Source organism: Talpa europaea (assembly GCF_964194135.1).
Source record: "Talpa europaea genome assembly, chromosome: 3".
In the NCBI taxonomy this organism is placed as follows: domain Eukaryota; kingdom Metazoa; phylum Chordata; class Mammalia; order Eulipotyphla; family Talpidae; genus Talpa; species Talpa europaea.
This window is the reverse complement of record NC_140069.1, coordinates 100,296,947-100,316,142: the sequence shown is the minus strand read 5'-3', so window position 1 is coordinate 100,316,142 and position 19,196 is coordinate 100,296,947. Positions and strand designations below refer to the sequence as shown.

The 19,196-nt window shown below is 54.2% G+C and overlaps 2 protein-coding genes across 2 annotated transcripts; both read left to right on the top strand.

The window, feature by feature from the left end:
- Positions 1-306: 306 nt before the first annotated feature.
- On the top strand, positions 307-2,680 carry HOXA11 (homeobox A11; the record flags this gene model as incomplete). Its single annotated transcript, XM_084230259.1, has 2 exons — positions 307-1,000; positions 2,430-2,680. 2 exons carry the CDS (start codon positions 307-309, stop codon positions 2,660-2,662), a joined length of 927 nt encoding a protein of 308 aa, XP_084086385.1. The 3' UTR covers positions 2,663-2,680.
- An 8,452-nt stretch (positions 2,681-11,132) lies between these two features.
- HOXA10 (homeobox A10) lies at positions 11,133-13,579 on the top strand (the record flags this gene model as incomplete). Its single annotated transcript, XM_084229690.1, has 2 exons — positions 11,133-12,090; positions 13,254-13,579. The coding sequence occupies 2 exons, from the start codon at positions 11,133-11,135 to the stop codon at positions 13,526-13,528; spliced, it is 1,233 nt and encodes a 410-aa protein (XP_084085816.1). The 3' UTR covers positions 13,529-13,579.
- Between the last annotated feature and the right edge of the window lie 5,617 nt (positions 13,580-19,196).

Genomic DNA, 19,196 nt, shown 5'->3' with positions numbered 1-19,196 from the left:
AGAACACCGAGTGACGATCTGTTGCTTCCCCTGAGGTGGCTACAAAGAAAGGAAGCCTGGGAGGGAGGGGAAGGAAAAAAAAAAAAAAAAAAAAAGAAAGGGTGGGGGGAAAAAGCCCGGACTAGCTCGCAGCTTGTCAATTTCAACATCAGGTCACATGACCAGCACCTCCCAGCTAAGGATGGGGATAGATTTCCACGTCAGCTTACGTCTCCAAATTTCTACTTCACGGATCCGCTTCAAAGAGGCAGCTGCAGTGGAGAATCATGTTAAGCTCGGCTACCGCGGAGAGCCCAAGGTAGCCCAATGATGGATTTTGATGAGCGTGGTCCCTGCTCCTCTAACATGTATTTGCCAAGTTGTACTTACTACGTCTCCGGTCCAGATTTCTCCAGCCTCCCTTCTTTTCTGCCCCAGACCCCGTCTTCGCGCCCAATGACATACTCCTACTCTTCCAACCTGCCCCAAGTCCAACCCGTGCGCGAAGTGACCTTCAGAGAGTACGCCATTGAGCCCGCCACTAAGTGGCACCCCCGCGGCAATCTGACCCACTGCTACTCCGCGGAGGAGCTCGTGCACAGAGACTGCCTGCAGGCGCCCAGCGCGCCCGGCGTGCCTGGCGACGTGCTGGCCAAGAGCTCGGCCAACGTCTACCACCACCCCACCCCCGCCGTCTCGTCCAATTTCTATAGCACCGTGGGCAGGAACGGCGTCCTGCCGCAGGCTTTCGACCAGTTTTTCGAGACGGCCTACGGCACCCCGGAAAACCTCGCTTCTTCCGACTACCCCGGGGACAAGAGCGCAGAAAAGGGACCCCCAGCGGCGGCGGCTTCGGCAGCGGCGGCCACGGGCACGGGCGCGCCGGCAACTTCAAGTTCGGACGCCGGCGGCGGCTGCCGCGAGCAGGCGGCGGAGGAGAAGGAGCGGCGCCGGCGCCCCGAGAGCAGCAGCAGCCCCGAGTCGTCTTCCGGCCACACTGAGGACAAGGCCGGCGGCTCCAGTACGTATAAAGGCAGCGTGCCCCGCGCTTTATGAAAGGGGAGTTGGAAATCTAGCGCAGCACCGCTGTTAAATTTTTATATGCTGTTTTATAAGCATATAAGGTTTATGAAGGGCCTTTAGGTTTCCCCCAACAAAACTTTGTTATAAAAGGCGGGATCACGTGGCGAGTGCTGAAATTGGCCGTGAAATACCCACCGGCCAAGGCATGCCTGCAAAAAAAAAAAAAATAATAAAAAAAAAACACCTCCCTTTTCCCCCTTTTTTTTCCCCCTTCTCGGCTCCCAAGACCGGCAGCTCGACCCCGCTCGGGGCCAGCTCTGGGCTGGGGAGCCGGAGGTGGGCGCCTGTAAATTCCCCCTGCAAGGGCTCTGGGAGCCTTTGATAGCGGGGTAATCCGGAGATTTTTATAAAAGCCATGTGTTGCGCCGGGACTCCAGTCCGCGTCGGGATTCAAAGGCATCGCTGTTTAACGGTGGCGCTAGGAGCGTGTTTCACAGATAAACTGGCCCGCTCAGCTCCAGCCATATATTAAAAGAAGCAAATTAACCCAAAGCTGGCCTTTTTTTTGTCCAAAGGAAGCCGTTTTCCTCTGGTGCGGTGGCAATTATCGGCAGCTTTCTGTCCAAGTGCTTATTACTCACAATTGTTATTTAATCTGTCAAAAGCAAGGTTTTAAAAAAAATGTCTTGTGGGATTTTATTGAAAAGAGGAGCAAGTCGAACCTGCCCCTAGCTTTGGGAAAACTGTTTTCCATCCACCCTATCTAAAATAGCACCATTCCCCTTCTGGGGAGACAGGGTGGCTGTGTGGCCTTGGTGTTCAGGGAGGGCCCAGGGTAGGGGGCTTCCGCTGCCACTTCCCCACCTCTCAGGATCCATCCAGGAGGCTGGCCAGGGAGGCAGGAGCTAGTGGCCAGGACCCAGGTTGACAAAGACTCAACAGAAGCCCCAGATGTTAAGGAAGGCCGAGTCCCAGCCGCAGCGGGAAAAGACTGGGGCTGGGGGCTTTTACTGCCTCTCAACCGGCCGTCCAGGTGCTGGAAGGTGAAATGTCCCCGGGGCGGCTGTTTGTTTAGTCTGGCCAGGCGAGAGGCAGCAGGCAACCCCCACTCGGCTGCTTTAAAGCGGCCTCTGCAGCACAAACTTGCCTGTTGCTGTAAGAAGCCCTCCTTTCTGGCTGGGGGCAGCGGGAGCAGCTTCCCTGGGGGCCTATCTAAGTAGCTGGCTTTTATCTGGGGCTGAGCTTCCACTGCAGCCTGTCCCCAATCCGCAGTAGGAGCCTAAGGCAGGGGTCTGGGGAGATATGGACTGGGCTAGGGGAGGGCTTCCAGTCCCAGCCCAGCCCTTCTCGCCCTGGGGCTCTGGGATGGATTTGAACCCCCCACCCCCACCCCCCCACACCTGGTTCATTCCTTCCTCCCTCCACAGGTGGCCAACGAACCCGAAAAAAGCGCTGCCCTTATACCAAGTACCAGATCCGGGAGCTGGAGCGGGAGTTCTTCTTCAGCGTGTATATCAACAAAGAGAAGCGCCTGCAGCTGTCTCGAATGCTCAACCTCACCGACCGTCAAGTTAAAATCTGGTTTCAGAACAGAAGAATGAAGGAAAAAAAAATTAACAGAGACCGTTTACAGTACTATTCAGCCAACCCGCTCCTCTAAAGCTCCAACCAGCTGGAATAGGGTGGGGGGCTTCATACTCAAGAGATTTTATGCAGATTTTGCCCTTGACAAGGTTAAAGCACGAGGTGACTTTTGAAGAAAGGAGGTGTGTGCAAGACAGGGGAAGCTGCACAGAGATAGCCCTGCGGGAGGCCACCCCCGGCCTCTCTTGAGCATCTCTGGTTAAAGATCCCTGATAATTATTGGATTCGAAGAGTTGTTCATCAACTAGGATGAATGGTCTGGGACCCCTCGTGGTTCACTCTTGGAGACTGGGGAGCGTTGGGCTGGGTGTGGTCTCCATCAGGGACTGGGCCCCCTGCCAGGCCTCCTGGAGACCAACCCTGGCCCAGGACCCTCCACAGGGATCCTGCCTGCCCAACCCCAAGACCCCTTCATCAGAAGCTATGCGATCTCCAAACCTAGTTCAGCTTGGGGACAGGGGCAGGAGAAAGGGGGAAGATTCTTAAATGTCCCAACGGGGTCTGCTTTCCAAAACCAATGTGAAAGACAGACGGCTGGACTAAGAGGTGGTTACAAAGAGGGAGAGGGCTACTGATCCTTGAGGGGGAATAATCTGTCCCAGGTGGCATTAGTGGCTCTCCATCCTTCCTAGCCACTCACCGCACTGTCCCAGGCCTGAGCTTCTAGCAGCCACCTCCTGCAGCCCACCTAATTTTTCCCACCATCTTTGTCCTGGCCTACCACTCAAGCCAATAGCCTGGTCAAAGAGCAGACCTTTTCCCTGAGGTGGAAGACATCAAAAAGCCAAGAGGCTGCGCCTGGGCCGCTGGTCCCAAGATTTCTGCAGGAAATGCCTGTGGGGTGCGGCAGCTTGGCAAAGTCTCCACCACACTTCATTGAAACTTGGTTTCACTCAGCATAGCAGCAGGCCTGGCCAGCGGGCCCCCAGCTATGAGGGAATCGAGTCCCCCAAAATGCCCGGTTCCAGTATCGTATTCTGCCCTTCACCACCCTAGAACTGCACTTGGAAGTTTCTGGCGTCTTTCCAAGAGCTGGAGAGCGATTTGGAATTATTTTAAAAGATAAATATTATATTATATATATATTTCCCTGCAGGAACCAAAGCGAATTTTAAAAGATGCAATGTAGAGGGAGGGGGGGGAACATTGATGAAGAAAATATTTAAAGGCTCTATCTGTTTACAGTGTCCATGGTTAAACTCACTCACTGCTAAGAATATTTGAATGTATGCTTCATACAGGGATGGTGTTGAAAAGACTTGTAAATAAAGGAACCATAACCTATTTTGTTTGAATACTTTTTTTTTGGGCCATTAGTTGATTTCTTTTGGGGTGCTGGAGAGAGCACGAAAGGTGTCCGAAGGGTCCTTTTAATTTCTTGCAATGTTCTGAAAGGATTGGTGTGTGGGGGGGGTGCTTTGAGGTAGTTCAGCCCGCTAGGGTCTCAGGATTGGGCTGAGAGAGTCAGGCACCTTCCCTGTGAATCTCCTTCACCTCCTTGTGTTAAGAATGTGTGGTGACTTTGTGTAAAGGGAGCACTGGTCTACCCATTGTGTGTCGCAGCATGTATACAGGCGGCAGGGCACAAGGAAAATAAAGCTGGTAGAAACTTGAGTATTGGGTCCTGGTGTGACATTCCTCTCCCTGCTTGCCTTTTACTGACAAATGTGTTGCCCCCCCAAGCTACACACACACACACACACAGAAGCACACACCAGCACCACCAGGGAAGGTGCAAGTTCCCAGGTCCCTGAGAGGATGAGGAGGTGACTGAGCCAGGATTTAATTCCAAAAGAAGGCAGGTTTAGGGAGCCAGGGCCAGGCCCACCTGCAAAGTGGGGTCCCAGAAATAGGCTGTCTCAGGGTCTGAAATAAGAGGTTTCATCCTCTCAGACTGACCCCCCCCCCCATGCTGGGAGAAGGCCTTGGGATTTGAGTGGCCAATGTGTCTGATCCCAGGCTAGGCTTGCTTACCTAAGGACTAGGTGGGCTGAAGTGAAACCACTCTAGGGTGCCCTGGGGATCCCTTCAGTAAGAGGGAGATGGTCTGGGCCCCAAGGCAGAGCAGAGTCTCTGGAGCCTCTAGGGGCACTTTCTTCCAGTCCCCAGCTGAGGCTGCCTTTTCCCTTTGGGGAAAGAAAGATGCTGGTTTCCTCTTTGTTTCCTGCCTTTGAACTTCTGCCTTAAATTTGGACATCACCCATAACCTTGAGGGGCAGGGCGGAAAGGCCAGAGCCTTTTGTTGCCCACCCCACCCCCACCCACCCTCACCCCACCCTCACCCCACCTTCTGCCTCGCCACCCAGGCTGGACCAGAGCAGTGGAGAGGATCAAATTTGGAGAGCGGCCCCACACCCCAGACACTGCTTTGTTTATTTGTTTGTGTGTTTGTCTAACTGGCGCGACTGGGGAAATGGAGCTGACAGAGGAGTGGGGCAGACCTCAGATGAATGTCTAGGTTGAAAGCCCCGCAGAGGTGAACAAGGACTTTCCTGGGGGGCAGGGAGTGGTGGGCAGGGAAGCCCGGGGTTTAGAAAAAGACTTCCTTTGGGATGGTTAAAGATTAACCAAAGTCTTGGAAGTTGCTAGAGAGTCTAGCCAGAACTGCTAGCGGGCTGGCGGCAAGCGGGTGCGGGTTTGATTTCTGAGCCCTATAAAAGCCCATCCTCTGATGGCTGTGACAATGTGGTCGTAAACCCGTCCCGGGGCCGGCCAATTTGCATATTTGGAATGCACCGCTATAAACCCGGCTGGGGTTTTGCAGCAATTTCTTAGATGTAAAAATGAGATCTCTTTAGCAGCGCAGGCTGGGCACATTCTCTCCCTCTGGCCGCCTGGAGCCTGCTTCGCTCTCGGCTCCAGCTGGAGCCCGGGCCCGGCGAGGAGCGCGGCGGCCACGAGGTGGCGCACTTCCGATCAATGTCAAAGCCGCCGGGGAGCCGGGAACCCCAGCGCGATTCTTGGCCTTTGTTCGCTTCTGATACTAAGAGCAGCACGTTACATTATTTCACTTGTCCCACTCCCCTTCGTATCAAAAAAGGGGGGCCCACCGTCAAGAAGTGGTGGGTGTTGTAATTTAAAGCAACGCACCCTCTCTAGGCCTCCCAGGCGTCACGGCGCAGAGAAGCCAGCCGTCCCTTGGCAATGATTTCGGGAATGTGTCAAGGTAAGAGGCCACAAGTTTAGCAATTTCAAGCCGGCTGGGGTGGGAGTGGGGAGGTGGCGGACGTCTGAGCAGGGCTGGGGAACGTGGCTGGGTTCGTGTGCGCCCCGGTGACGCTGTAGGAGCTTGATTCATGCCCCCCCACCCCCCACGTTCCTTCCTAAGGTTGGAAATCAGGGGGAGGCCTAAGTGGAAAAGTTGACGGTTTTACCTCCCTGAGCCACCATTTCACCCAAGGCGATCCTTTGATTTTGTAGAAATAGCCTAAATTGAATGAGCCAGGGATAGGCGGCATCCAGGAGAAAAGGTTCCAGCTGTTTTGGAAAGGGGGGTCGTGATGACAAAAGAGAGTGAGACAGACAGACAGACAGACAGTAGGACTGAGGAAAACAGAATATTTCTATTAGAAACAAGGAGGTGGTCAGCATCCTTGGCCGCTGGGGCAAGCTTCTTCCCTGGGCAGAGAGGAGCGGTTTCTGGTTTCTTCTAGGTGCGGTTTCTCCTTCTGTCCAGTAGCCTGGAGGAAACCTTTGTTCCCAAGAAGGAGAACTCAGATGAGTAGGTCGCACTTAAGTTTTGAAGCTGCCTGAGAAGTTTGAATTGCTTATTTGGAATGTATAGTTGTAAACCTGGTTGGGATTTTACAGGACTATTTTAGACGTAAAACCAAGATCTTTTTGTGTTTTGCAAATTCGCGAAGATTGTTTTGATAAATACCTACACACGTTCAAAAGCTGCTACTGGGAATAAACTCTGATGGAACAATCACTCCATCAGGGTTTTCATAAAATAAGTTTTAAATAATCATTTCATTTACATTTCAAAGACCAAATTTAAATGTCCTCTTTTTCATATTTAAATTTTTATTTTAGTACTTTTCATTAGTTTCTTCAAGCAGTTAATTTAATTTAATTTTTTTTTTACAAATATACAATGCATGGTCTTGGGGGGGAATCTCAGAGAAAGTAGATGTTGCCAGTCTGTGTGGATGCATGTATATATAAATTTTGCCTATCAAAGTCACTAGTCTTTATGGGGCAAAGGCTCCCAAACTCTGCCAGCGCAAGGCTACCACATGAAGGAGTGGGCGACGGCACGATGCTCTTCATAGACATAAACTTGCCCCAAATCCCAGAGTCAGTTTTTTATGGACAAAACTAAGGAAAGTACAACTTAAGGAGTACATGAAAAGTCCCCAACACCCTCCCCATCAATAAAGAAGGACCAGTTCAGTGACAGGATTTAGAAAAAAAAATTTAAGCTGATTGTTTCAGGATAGGCTGCATAGACATCAACTATCCCTGGAAATGTTGACATTCTTAAAGATGAAGGGGGGGGGGAAATCACAGCTTATAAAAATGGTCTAAATATGTTGCACATGTATGAATCAGAGAAGTCCGAGATTTTTGGTAAAGCCAGATATGTAGAAGTAGCATTTATTTTTCTTCTGTGGGGGCAGAAACACATGTCCTCAGCCAGTCAGATAATTCTGAGCGCCAAAAGCACTGAGAACAATCTCCAGCTGCAAATTGCTTCCTGGCTATCTCAATCTTAGTATCTAATATTTAAAAAAAAATTGTTTTTTGTAATAACAGATTATTTCTCATCATTTGCAAGGGCCTACTCAAGAGGAGAAATCCGCTATCACATGAAATGCAATGTAATCCTTGCCAAAGTCTTTAGCCCGTCGACCTGAGATTTACTTGGACTTCATAGCCATGAGGGAGAGGGCAATGTTTTTACCCAGGTAGAAATGGGAGCTATTTACTTCCAAATAAAATGCAGGCCCTGGCAACTGCCTTGTAACCACTTCACGGGCCTGACTGAAGCAAACAGGCACCAAAGTTTTAGGTCAAAGGCATTCTGAGGTTGAGGGAGAAATTCAGCAGCTGGAAGGGAGGGGGAAAAGGAGAGAAGAAAGCAAGCAAATGGGGAAAGGGAGAGAGGCTGGCCAAGCAACCCAAGATGCAATTGAATTGTGTCTCTTAACCCCAGGCAATCGATAAAATGGAATATTGTGTAGAGGAAGCTAACACCTTAGTTTTTCAGTCTAGGGAGTATGAATCCTTGGGGGGGGGGGGTTTGGGTTGCTAGGAACTCTGAGATAAAACGAGTACGACAGTGGTGTTTAACTTGAGCTTCTGTTATATGGGCATCTTCCTGCCTGAAGTGACCGCGGCAGGCCAGACTGTGTTGCAGGCCCAAGGCAGGCTCTCCATTTCTCCAGGCTCAGAAAGCCTGGGTGGGGTTACAGGACGGTTCTGGGCCAAAGAGGAGCTACCATTCGGGCTTATATTTTATTTGTTTAAAGTAAGCAATAGCACAAACTCACCATCCCATTTGGTTTATTGCAAGAGGGGAAAGGCTCTGGAGAAAAATATCTGCTTCTTCCCCAAAGGTCGGTGAAGACTCAAATGCCAATGCCATGGTCTGTGAGACCCAGGGGCTGCTAGCTCCTCTACTAGGCAGTCGGGGCAGCCTTCCTGTAACAGATGCACTTCCAAGCTGACTTTTGTAACTTGGGTCGGTGTGTGCACGCTCTTGGATCCCATCCAGCCTAGAAGCCCATTTGGCTATCCTGCAAGGCCCTGACCAGACCTGGACTGAGCTGACTGCAGTGGGCACCCGGCTGGCTTGTCTTACCAATCAAGCTGGAAGGGCTGCTAACTTCCCCCAAGAGAGTTCTGGAATATTCTGGAAGGTCCTTGGAAAAGGGTTTGAAAGGTCTGTGAACACCTTAAAAATTATGGGTCAAATTGTGGAAATGCACAGAAGTGCAATTTTCACAGGATAAGAGTCCGAACTGGGCTTAGATTTTCTAAAGGGGGCTTACTTTTCAGAAAGGTTTACCGGGGCAGGTTTAGATGATTTTCTTTTACTTAATTTTCTTTTCTTAAAAAATTGAATTTTCTCAAGCATTCTCTCCTATGCCCACAGGCCCTTCCCTTTCGCCTGGGAAGTTGCTTTCTGCATTGGGGCCACAGAGGCGTCAGGTCTTCCAAGGAACCCCTACCAATCTTGGGACTTACTTTCCACTGGGCAGACCTTTCCTGAGAGAAATGGGTGCTACTGAAGGGCAAAGCCCCTTCTCAGGCAGTCCTCAGCTTTGTAGCATTTCCCACAAAGCAGACCAGCCCCAGTCAGTTCCGTCCTCCTGGAGAGCTGAGTAAGGACCAGGTTGATCGGGAGGCTAAAGACAGGGGAAGGGTTCTAGGATGCTGTGCTCTGAAGCTTTTCTTACTCAGCTTTGTTGGCCTCCTGGGCCTTGCAGGTTGGAATTTGCCCAGGCCTTGCGTGGGAGACTGAGGGCAGTTTATGATCTCTCTGCACATACCCCTGACTTGGTTCGGTCGCGCTGCTACTTACGGCCTTAAGACCCTGTTAAGATTGGTGAGAACGACTCTCATGTCTTCTCGCCCCTTCTATTTTTTCTCTCCCTCTGTTCTCCTCTCCTTCTTCCTCTTTCTCTTTCTACCCCCACCCCCTTCTCCACCCCAGATACCCAGTCCTCAGAGACAGTCACCAAGGGGGGCGCAGAGGTGGAAATGACTGCGTGTGGCGGAGCCCTGGCCCGGCCTCTGCCGCACTACGCTCCGAGCAGCCTCAGCGGCAGAGGCCGCAACTGCTTGCAAATGAGAAGCCAATGCTGGGGCTCTGCCGCCTGCTTTCTGGAGGTCTCGGGGTCTTCTCAAGCTTGACTCTTTTCTCGACTGGGTTCATAGTGCGAGGGACAAGGCCAAGTGCTTGCTAATCACGCCAGGATGCCAGGGTCTTTCCCCGCGGCTAGTAGAGGCCTGGAGCGGTCACCTTCCTAGGATCCCGGGTTTCAGCAGCACCAGTCAAGACCGCTGCAGGGACTGGAGCTAGCTGGGGCTGCACGACTGGGGCATCCCGCACAGTGGTAGCCAGCGGGAAGGTAAAGACCTCTTGGGTTCCTCAGGGTCTGGCTGGAAAAGGTCGCATTTCCTGAGACATATATGAGGCCCATACTTGGGGGCCGTGACTTGGATCTGCCTTTTCCATTTTGCTGAGACCGGGTGCCTACAGCCAGGATAGGTCTCCGCTGAGCAAAGGGCCTGCACGCTGAAAGAAAGTGCCTATAACTGGTGCAACAAGCCCAACCCAGCCTTGCAGGGAACGGATTTCCTCACCACGGGCCTTGTTAAAATGCGCACACCCGGGGAGTGAGGGCTGCCTGGGCCACGGGTTTGGAAGGGGTGGGGACAGGGGAGGGGACGAAGAGGCAGAAGTGTGGTGACACTGGCTCTTGTCATAGCCTCTGGGAGCATATGAATGCCAAGGCTAAAGGAAGAGCTTGTGAATCGTGAATCACGTGGCATAGGTGTCCACCGCTGCTTCTTCCTCCAAGTTTCCCCCTTCAGGTCTTCAGCTACAGGCAAGCCAAAGACCCTGAAGATCAGTGTTTCTTTTAATCCCTCGAAACCTCATATGAGCTTCGAGGCTCTGGCGGTTATGGGGCTGGGGGATACCTGGACCTGGTTCTGGTCTCTGACTAAGGGTTGGGAAACTTTTAGCCAAGGTTGCCAGTGCTTCCAGTCTCCCCCCTACTCGTGCCAAGGTCCACCAACAGGAGCAGCAGAGAAGCAAACCAGGTGAGCCGACCGGTGGTAAGGATCCTAACTGGATCCACCTACTGACGGAGGAGAGCTTAGGGGCCGCAGGGGCCAAGACATGCATTTCAGAGGAAATTCTGTGTGGCATGCAGAACGAAGCGGCAATTGCCAGCTTTCAGTACTACCTGGATTTCCGACCCTCCGAGGGTTCTCCTGGCCTTAGGACCAGGTCTATCTATCACTTTTGGGACCTGGCTGCAGGTCCAGTGCTGAACGGGAAGAGCTTGAGATGCCCAGAGGGTCCTTCCTCTTAGGGTTACAGTGCGGCTAGTGGCTGGTTCAAGCAAGGATGGCGAGCACCCAGAGAACGCCGGGGTGCGCACCATAAACACCCCACTCGTAAACTGCGGGAGGGGGGGTACCCAAGGGCCCTTCAAACAGACCCCTAGTGCGGGCTCACGTCCGGGTATGGGCGGAGCAAGCCCAGGGGCCAATCCCCCCACCAGCCACATTGCGGCAGCCCCCTCAGCCCCTGAGCTGAGGTATCGGGTGTGCGTCTCGCGTCCCATCAATAGAGATTACATATTTATATCAATCGCGGGCTCGGAGGGCGCCCTCAGAGAGCGGCCCCGCGCCTACGAAACCAAACTGGGAGTGGTCGCGCGGAAACTCTAGCTCAGGATTGGCTGCGGGCGACCGCCGCGGTGCGGGGGGATTGCTAATCGTATTCAGCATGTTTTGCACAAGAAATGTCAGCCAGAAAGGGCTATCTGCTTCCTTCGCCAAATTATCCCACAACAATGTCATGCTCGGAGAGCCCCGCCGCGAACTCTTTTTTGGTCGACTCGCTCATCAGCTCCGGCAGAGGCGAGGCTGGCGGTGGTGGGGCCGGCGCGGGGGGCGGCAGCGGCTACTACGCCCACGGCGGGGTCTACCTGCCGCCGGCCGCCGACCTGCCCTACGGGCTGCAGAGCTGCGGGCTCTTCCCGGCGCTGGGCAGCAAGCGCAATGAGGCGGTGTCGCCGGGTGGCGGCGGCGGGAGCGGGGGTCTGGGTGCTGGGGCTCACGGCTACGCTCCCGCGCCCCTAGACCTGTGGCTGGACGCGCCCCGGTCGTGCCGAATGGAGCCACCCGAGGGGCCTCCGCCGCCGCCACCCCAGCAGCCCCAAGCGCCCCCGCCGCCACCCTCCCAGCCCCAGCCGCAGGCCACCTCGTGCTCTTTCGCGCAGAACATCAAAGAGGAGAGCTCCTACTGCCTCTACGACTCCGCAGACAAATGCCCCAAGGCCTCTGCCGCCGCCGCCGCCGAGCTGGCCCCCTTCCCGCGGGGCCCGCCGCCCGACGGCTGCCCCCTGGGCACCTCCAGCGGGGTGCCCGTGCCCGGCTACTTCCGCCTCTCCCAGGCCTATGGCACCGCCAAGGGCTACGCGAGCGGGGGCAGCGCGCAGCAGCTCGGCGCCAGCCCGTTTCCCGCGCAGCCCCCCGGGCGCGGATTCGACCCGCCACCCGCGCTCGCCGCCGGCTCGGTGGACGTCGCCCGCAAGGAGCGAGTCCTCGACTCGCCGCCGCCCCCCGCGCTGGCTTGCGGCGGCGGGAGCGCGGGCTCGCAGGGCGAGGAGGAGGCGCACGCGTCGTCCTCGGCCGCCGAGGAGCTCTCCCCGGCCCCCTCCGAGAGCAGCAAAGCCTCGCCTGAGAAGGACTCCCTGGGTAAGCAGGGCACGCCGCAGGGCCGCAGGCAGGCGGGCAGAGAGCAGACCCGGAGGCCGGGGCCGGAGAGCCCGGAGCCGGTGCCGCCGCCGGCCGGCTTTGGCCGGGCTGCAGGCAGGCTGACCTTGTGAACTTGCTTTTTAATATTTGGGCGTGGGGACGCAGTAAAAATTCATGTCCAGCCTAGCACCCCACACCAAGACGTCCTCCGTGCTGGCCTCGGCTCACCCGACGGGGGCGAGCGCGCGGGAGAGCGGCCCCCTCTCGTCGCGCCCTTCTCCGTGGCACGGGGCACCCCGAGCCGCGGTCTGGGCCCAGCCTGCGAGGCGCGGCCCACGCGGGGGGGCGGAGGAGGGAGGGAAAGTAGGTCGCCCGCAGATAGCGCGGATGTTTGTAAGGCATCCAAAATAAGCAGCCGCCAGCACCAATAAATAAGCCCATTAACCGGCGAAGTTCGAGTTTACGATCCCCCATGCTTTTTTTCAAAGTTGTTGGAGGGGCGGGAATTCTGGTTGCGGGGAGAAGAGAAGGCAAATCCGACGGGTATGCCGGGGCCCTGGGACGAGAGTCCGAGAGGGACCATTGGGCTTCCCCCGGAGCTCGGAATCGCCCCGAAGGAGCGCCCCTGGCTCCTGGAGAGATGTGAGGGAGGGCCCTTGACCCCAATCAGTTTCTCAAGCCTTCGCGGTGTTCCAACTACGCCCTCTTCGTGCTCCTCATCCGGCTCTGGGCAACCAGGGGGCTGGAGTAAGACACAACCACGCTCCACGCCCCCATTCCAAGTAAGCACCCTTCGCCCCCCAACCTGGGGGCTGCAGGAAATGCTTGTCTGCCTAGGGGTGAGAAGCAAAGAAAGGCGTTAAGTTCAAGATATACAGCCTGCCCTCCCGGGCCGTGCATTCTGCAAGTGCCTGGCAGCTTTGTGCTAAAACAGGTGTTTGGGGGAAAATGGAGGAAAATGTAAATTGGGAGGGTGGATGGAGACGGGAAGCCCACCGGGTCTTGCTTTTTGGAGGAACCGCTTTTCCTCGGCAAGACAAGGGGGCATAACCCTATGTGACTTCAGGCATCCCTCTTATGGCAGAGACCTCCCTGGTTCAACCCTGCACACCGCCTCAGTGGCCTGGATTTAAACTTCCCCTCTTTATTCTCTTAAATGCCAGGCAACTCCAAAGGCGAAAATGCAGCCAACTGGCTCACTGCAAAGAGCGGCAGGAAAAAGCGCTGCCCCTACACCAAGCACCAGACGCTGGAGCTGGAGAAGGAGTTTCTGTTCAACATGTACCTTACCCGAGAGAGGCGTCTGGAGATCAGCCGCAGCGTCCACCTCACGGACAGACAAGTGAAAATCTGGTTTCAGAATCGCAGGATGAAATTGAAGAAAATGAACCGAGAAAACCGGATCCGGGAGCTCACAGCCAACTTTAATTTTTCCTGATGAAGCTTCAGGCAATGCCGGTTTTTTTTTGTTTGTTTTTTTGTGTTTTTCTGATTCCAGAGAGCCGTTATCCTCCCTGTGTCTTCGGCCTCTGCCCAGGAACTCGCACCTGTGCTGGAGCCCTGTTCCTCCCTCCCACACTCACCATCTCGCAGACCATTACATCTGTGCAGGGCTGGTTTGTTCTGACTTTTGGTGTTTTTTTTTTTTTTTTGTCTGTTTGCTTGGTGCTGGTTTATTTGTTGTTTTCTAGGGGAAAAAGCCATATCATGCTGAAATTCTATAGAGATAGATAGTGTCCTAAGTGTCAAGTGATGGTTGGGATGGTTTGCTGTCTCTAGGTCCCACTGCTTGAAATGGCCCCTGTTCTCCTTAGTGGAGCTGGTTTCCTGCAGGGGCCCTGGGCAAACCTAGTCCGAAGGCCGAGGTTCCATTGTAGCCGCTGAGGTGTCTGGCCTGAGGTCAATGGTGCAAGGAGCCGCCACTGGGCTGGCCTGCCTGGAGTGCTGGGCTGTGTTTAATCAGGGGATACAGGCCCCTGGATTTGTTTTTTCTTTCTTCTTTTCTTCCTTGGGAAAGAGAAGGGCTTACAGGCATGGACATGCAGGTTGGCAAAAGGGCTTGACTTTGGCTAATTGGAAAATTGAGAATCAGAAACATTAATTTTTCCTTCCTCTGTAAGATATCCTAGCGTTAAAAGAAAAAAAGAGAAGGACCCAGGAGAAGGAAACTTCTCTTCCAGTTTGTATAAGGTTTTTCATTGTGAGACTAAATTATTTCACTTACCTCTAGATTTCCATATACTTCTGACTATAGATAAATTACCTAATGTAGCTCTGCTTGTACATGTGGATTTAGTGGAATTTGGGTCATTAAATAATTGTTACCATTGGTAACATTCGACAAGCACACCACCATTCTCCCTATCTTGTGGAGGTTTTTTTTTTTTTTTTTAAAAGCTTTTTCTCTCTTTTTCTTTTTCCTTTCCAAAATTCACGGAAGCCTAGGAGGGCTGGGGCAAGCGGAATAGACTAGAGAAGGGAGACATTGTTTGGCTTTCCTTTATACTGTGAAGTTACATGCATAAAAGGGTGAAACCTGTAGGTGCAGAAAAAAGAAAAAAACTATAAATACAAATCTGTATAAATGTCTATTATTATGAAAAATTGCCAACCTTGTTTTATGCAAATGCATTCTATCATTATTATAAATGTTAGTTCTAGCTCTATTTACTTCTAATCTTAAATCAGAATAAATTAATATTGTAATGCTGCTGTGCGTGGAAAAAGACGATGTTTATGTTCTTATAGAAGAATAAAAGCTGTGGAATGAAGTTTTTTTAATTTTACCTTTTTTTTTTTTTTATACTTCTTATCTTCACCTTCCACTTTATCCCGGCCACCACTTTTACAACAGGAGGACTAGCCCGCGCCCCCTGCAATTACTTTAGGCATCTATTTAAATATTACCTAGACGGTCGTAATTTGTCTGGGCCCTATAGCCCTGGTGCCGTAAGGTTTGTCGGCTTTTGTTCAGTTTTATGACTTGCTAGTATATCTGGATTGTGGCTGTCTTGGACCAGTGGTTTCAGTTGAGAGGGGAGCTGCATAGACAGAGGAAGCCAAACAGGATTTCTTTCGGAGCCCTGCAGAGGCCGGTTATTTTGTGGGTCCCCAGGTCTTAGATGACCCCCAGCCTAGGAACCCCACAGCAGGCTGGGCCCACAGCGGGTCTCTAGCATCCGCGCCAGCGGCTAGGTAGACCAGGCCTGGCTGCATGCCCCCCACCCCCCCCCAGCACGGCCTCCCCCACCTGGTCGCCCTCCGCGGGGCCACGCGTTTCCTGCTCGCGGGAGGGGGGTGGGTGGCGACGCTAGGGGGGAGGGGGCGCGGGAGCGCGCGCCCCGGCGGGCTGGCGGGCAGGGAGGGAGAGCGGGGGAGAGCGAGCGGCGGGGAGCGAGCGCAGGAGGCCGAAACCAGACAGGCAGCCGGGCTCGGTGCTGTCCCTGGCGCGCTCGAGTCGCCCGGGGTTGTCTCCGCTCGGCGCCGGCTCGCTGCGCTGCCAGATTTGGGGAGTCACCACGCACACTGCTCGTTTTCTCCGCTCTTCTCGCTTTCTCCCTTCTCCCATGTTCCCCTCTCCTTACCTTCCGCCCCTCCCTCTCCTAGGTTTACCTTTCGGGGCCGGTGGCGTCTCCCCCCGCGGCGCCTTAGCGGCAGCGCGGGGCGCGCGGCGGCCGCGGCTGGCGCAGGTTGGCGAGGGGCCGGGCCGGGCGCGATCGCGGGGTCTCCCGTGGCGGATACAGTGGCGGCGGCGGCGCGGCGGCAGCGGGCGAGGCAGCCCCGCGCGGGCAGCATCAGAACTGGTCGGTGATTTAGGTAGTTTCCTGTTGTTGGGATCCACCTTTCTCTCGACAGCACGACACTGCCTTCATTACTTCAGTTGAAATCGTCTGCAGGTACCTGTGTGCGCGGGGGGCCAGAGCGGGCGGGGCATCCAGACCCTGGTCGTGCCAGGCCTGCGGTGGCATCCTCGGCTTTCTCCGCGCAGGAACCTGGTCCCCAGCTCCTCTTCAGCGCATTGCCAGGCTGCTGGCCTCATCCCCCATCCCCACCAGTCCCGGAGCAGGTACAGTCAGGTTAGCTGTTCCTGCGAGGACGCCGGGGGCGTGGTAGGAATTCTGGGCCCCAGGCCATTCAAGGTCAGGGGCGCACGCTTCAATCCTGAGCCGGTTCTGGGCCTGCTCCTGGCTGCTAGGGACACCCCCCATTCTCCTCCAAGAATGGGGTGCTACCAGCCCCAATTCAGGGTCAGAGATCTGGGAAGGTTCCTTTGCTAGTGGAGATTCAGGCCAAGCTAAGAGAGACAGGGGCTGGGATCCTGGCCTGGTTACTTACCAGGCTCCCGGGAGTTGTCTCTGATTCTTCTTCCTTCCTTTTTTCCTATCCTCTTTCCTCTCCCCCCCCACCCCCCTGACTCCTTCCTACTTTCCTTCCCTTTTCTTTCTCTTTCATCTTTGGTATCTCTGTGTCCAGTTTTCCTTCTATGTCCACCTTCTCGCCTCCCTAACTCCCTCTGGGAGGGACCCAGGGTTGATTTGGGGAGACGGTGGAAAGGGGAGGGTCCCATTTTTCTCTGTGCACTCAAGTAGCGGTCGCAATCTCCCGCGGAATGGCTCGCGTGGGGCGGCTGACCAGGCCTGTGGATCTGGGCCTGGTGCGCCGCTGCGCAGACAAGGCCTCGGTTACGATCACGACCGGATGGCGGCGGCCTTGCGTTCAGTTCCTTCTCCGCCGGTCCGCAACAGCCGCCTAGGGAATCCGATTAGGGGGAGTTCGCGGTGCTTCTGTGTGCCCACCCGGAGGGAAGGGTGCGTCACTGGGAACCTGAGGCTGGGGCCTGAGCAGAGACCCTCCCAGGCTCGGTGAAGCCTGGCCTTGCTGGGAGCCCCTCCTTCGGGCTTCCTCGGCTCTCCCCTGGGCCTGCCTGTCCCAACTCCGGCTTTGGCCACGTTAAGGGAGTCCCGCTAAGGCAAAGCTTCACCGCTTGTTTACTAGTAGCTAATAGGTTTGGGATATGTTTGATATGGCAACCTGGTGCACAGGGGGGCTGTAAAGGGGATCCATCCAGGGCTAGTCTATTTCAAATAGTAGGGGAAAGGAATTCCAAATTCCAGAACCATTGAAACACAAACTTAAATCCTTGCTCCAAGTTGTTCCACCCCTAGAAGCCAGCTGGACCATTCTTACTTACTCTGGGAAACTGAAAACAACTTCCAGCCCTCCTTACCGGCCAACACACACAAGTGGGCTTTTAGAATCCTGTGCAGGGACCGGTGCTTCCCTTGCTCTCCACAACTGGGGACCTAGGAATTGTTTTCATTGCTCACTCCACTGGCCTGTGATCTGAAAGGCCGGCTGGCTACTCAGCATTCCTCTCAACTCCTCTCTGTTATTTTCCAATCCTGGATTTGAGTATAGGATTTGTTGAGGAGGCCAAGGTTTTAAAACTCTGAGGCGAGAAGGAGCTCTTTGTAACTACACCCATTTGTTATTTCTTTATGTACATACAAATCCTTTTACTTCCAAAATAAAAGCAGACACCAAAACTTGAATAGTCTCTCCCGGAACCTCTGGACTGAAAAAGTATAATATTTAGTTTTGTGATTTTCCCCCTTCTAGGCACCGGTAACGACTGCTTAACACACAAAGCCTGCAGATTATTTAAGAACCTTTCGATTTGGGGTGTTTAGGCTATTTAAAAGAAACAACTCTTTTATTTTAAAAATACTAACAATAATTCGTGTCTTGTCTGGGTACAAAAAGTGGAAAAGGCAGCCAGGCATGTCCAGTCCACTTGCAGACAATTGCAATTAGCAATGAAGGTTTCCTGGGCTTTAATTTTTCTTAATGAAAATTTCAGAGGTCCCGGAAACTGCCTGATATTTGGGACACCTTGGGATTGGGGGTGGGGGTGGGGGGTGGGGATGACGCCAAGGAATTTATAGGGAAAGGAAAATATTAGGGGGGAGGGGGCTGAGGCGGCCAGGACTGGCCACGTCGGAGTTCATTGTGTCGGCCACTTTTCTCTTCCTCCGCTGCCGAGGAAGGGGCACTCGGTTGTTCTGCTCGGCTCTGCAGCCTTACGCTCTCAGGGAGAGCCTGGCATTGGAAGGTCCCTGCCCGGGGATGTGATGTGCAGGATGGGTGGGTGTGTGGGGGGTGGGGGTTACTGGATCTGTTGGGAAGGATGGAGGCAGAAAGGGGATGGCAGAACCGAGGCCGCCTGCCCTCACCGCCAGGGAAGTGGACTAATGAGAAACACACTCTTGCAGGCAGTGTTCACACGTGAATTTAATTACCCCGTTTTTTAGGAGTTGCTCCTTTCTGTTCAGATTTGGGGTGGGTTTTTTCTTTCATTTAACAGAGAGGTCACAGTCGTCTAATTTATCCTTGAAAGACTCTAAGGGATGAGAAACACCCTCCACAATTTGGTCAAGCAAAGAATGGGATTAAAGTCAATGCTCTGTGCCCCTCCCCGTTTTAATTTCTAGCCCTGGACTTGAGCTGCTGCCGCTTCACTTGTAACTCTCCACTGAGCGGCCTGGCCCAGGGGGTAACCCAGGGAGGGCTGGGGTTGCCACCGGGAAGGAAGAAAGGAAGGAAGGAAGGAAGGAAGGAAGTGAAGGAAGGAAGGAAGGAAGGAAGGAAGGAAGGAAGGAAGGAAGGAAGAAAGGAAGGAAGGATAGAGTCCTACTGGGCCCAGGGAGCAGCCCCTCTGCTGGTGCGGGTCTCCCAGCAAGTGGAGTCTCTGGGTCTTTTAGGCGCGGCTGCCTTTTCGCAGGCCGAACTCGCTTTCCCTTGATGCTGGCTGGCTTTTCCCCCACAGTTCGGGTTTAGGAAGCACGAAGAGGCCTGCAGAGCTCAGAGTCAGGGCCTTGCAGGTCTCCGCGCAGGGCAGGGGTGCCAACTGCGTGGGCCCAGGGGTCTGGATTCTGGGCTGGGCGATCCTGCGCGCCCTGTCAGGGCCAAACGCCAGGCAGAACAGTCCCTCGAATAATTCGCCTCCATGAAGTCTGCCGCTAACTCCCGGGCTGCTCCTCCACGGGGTCCTCGTTTGGAGGTGCAGTGGCGAATCTGGCAGCTGCCCGGGCACCCCGTAGTCCAGC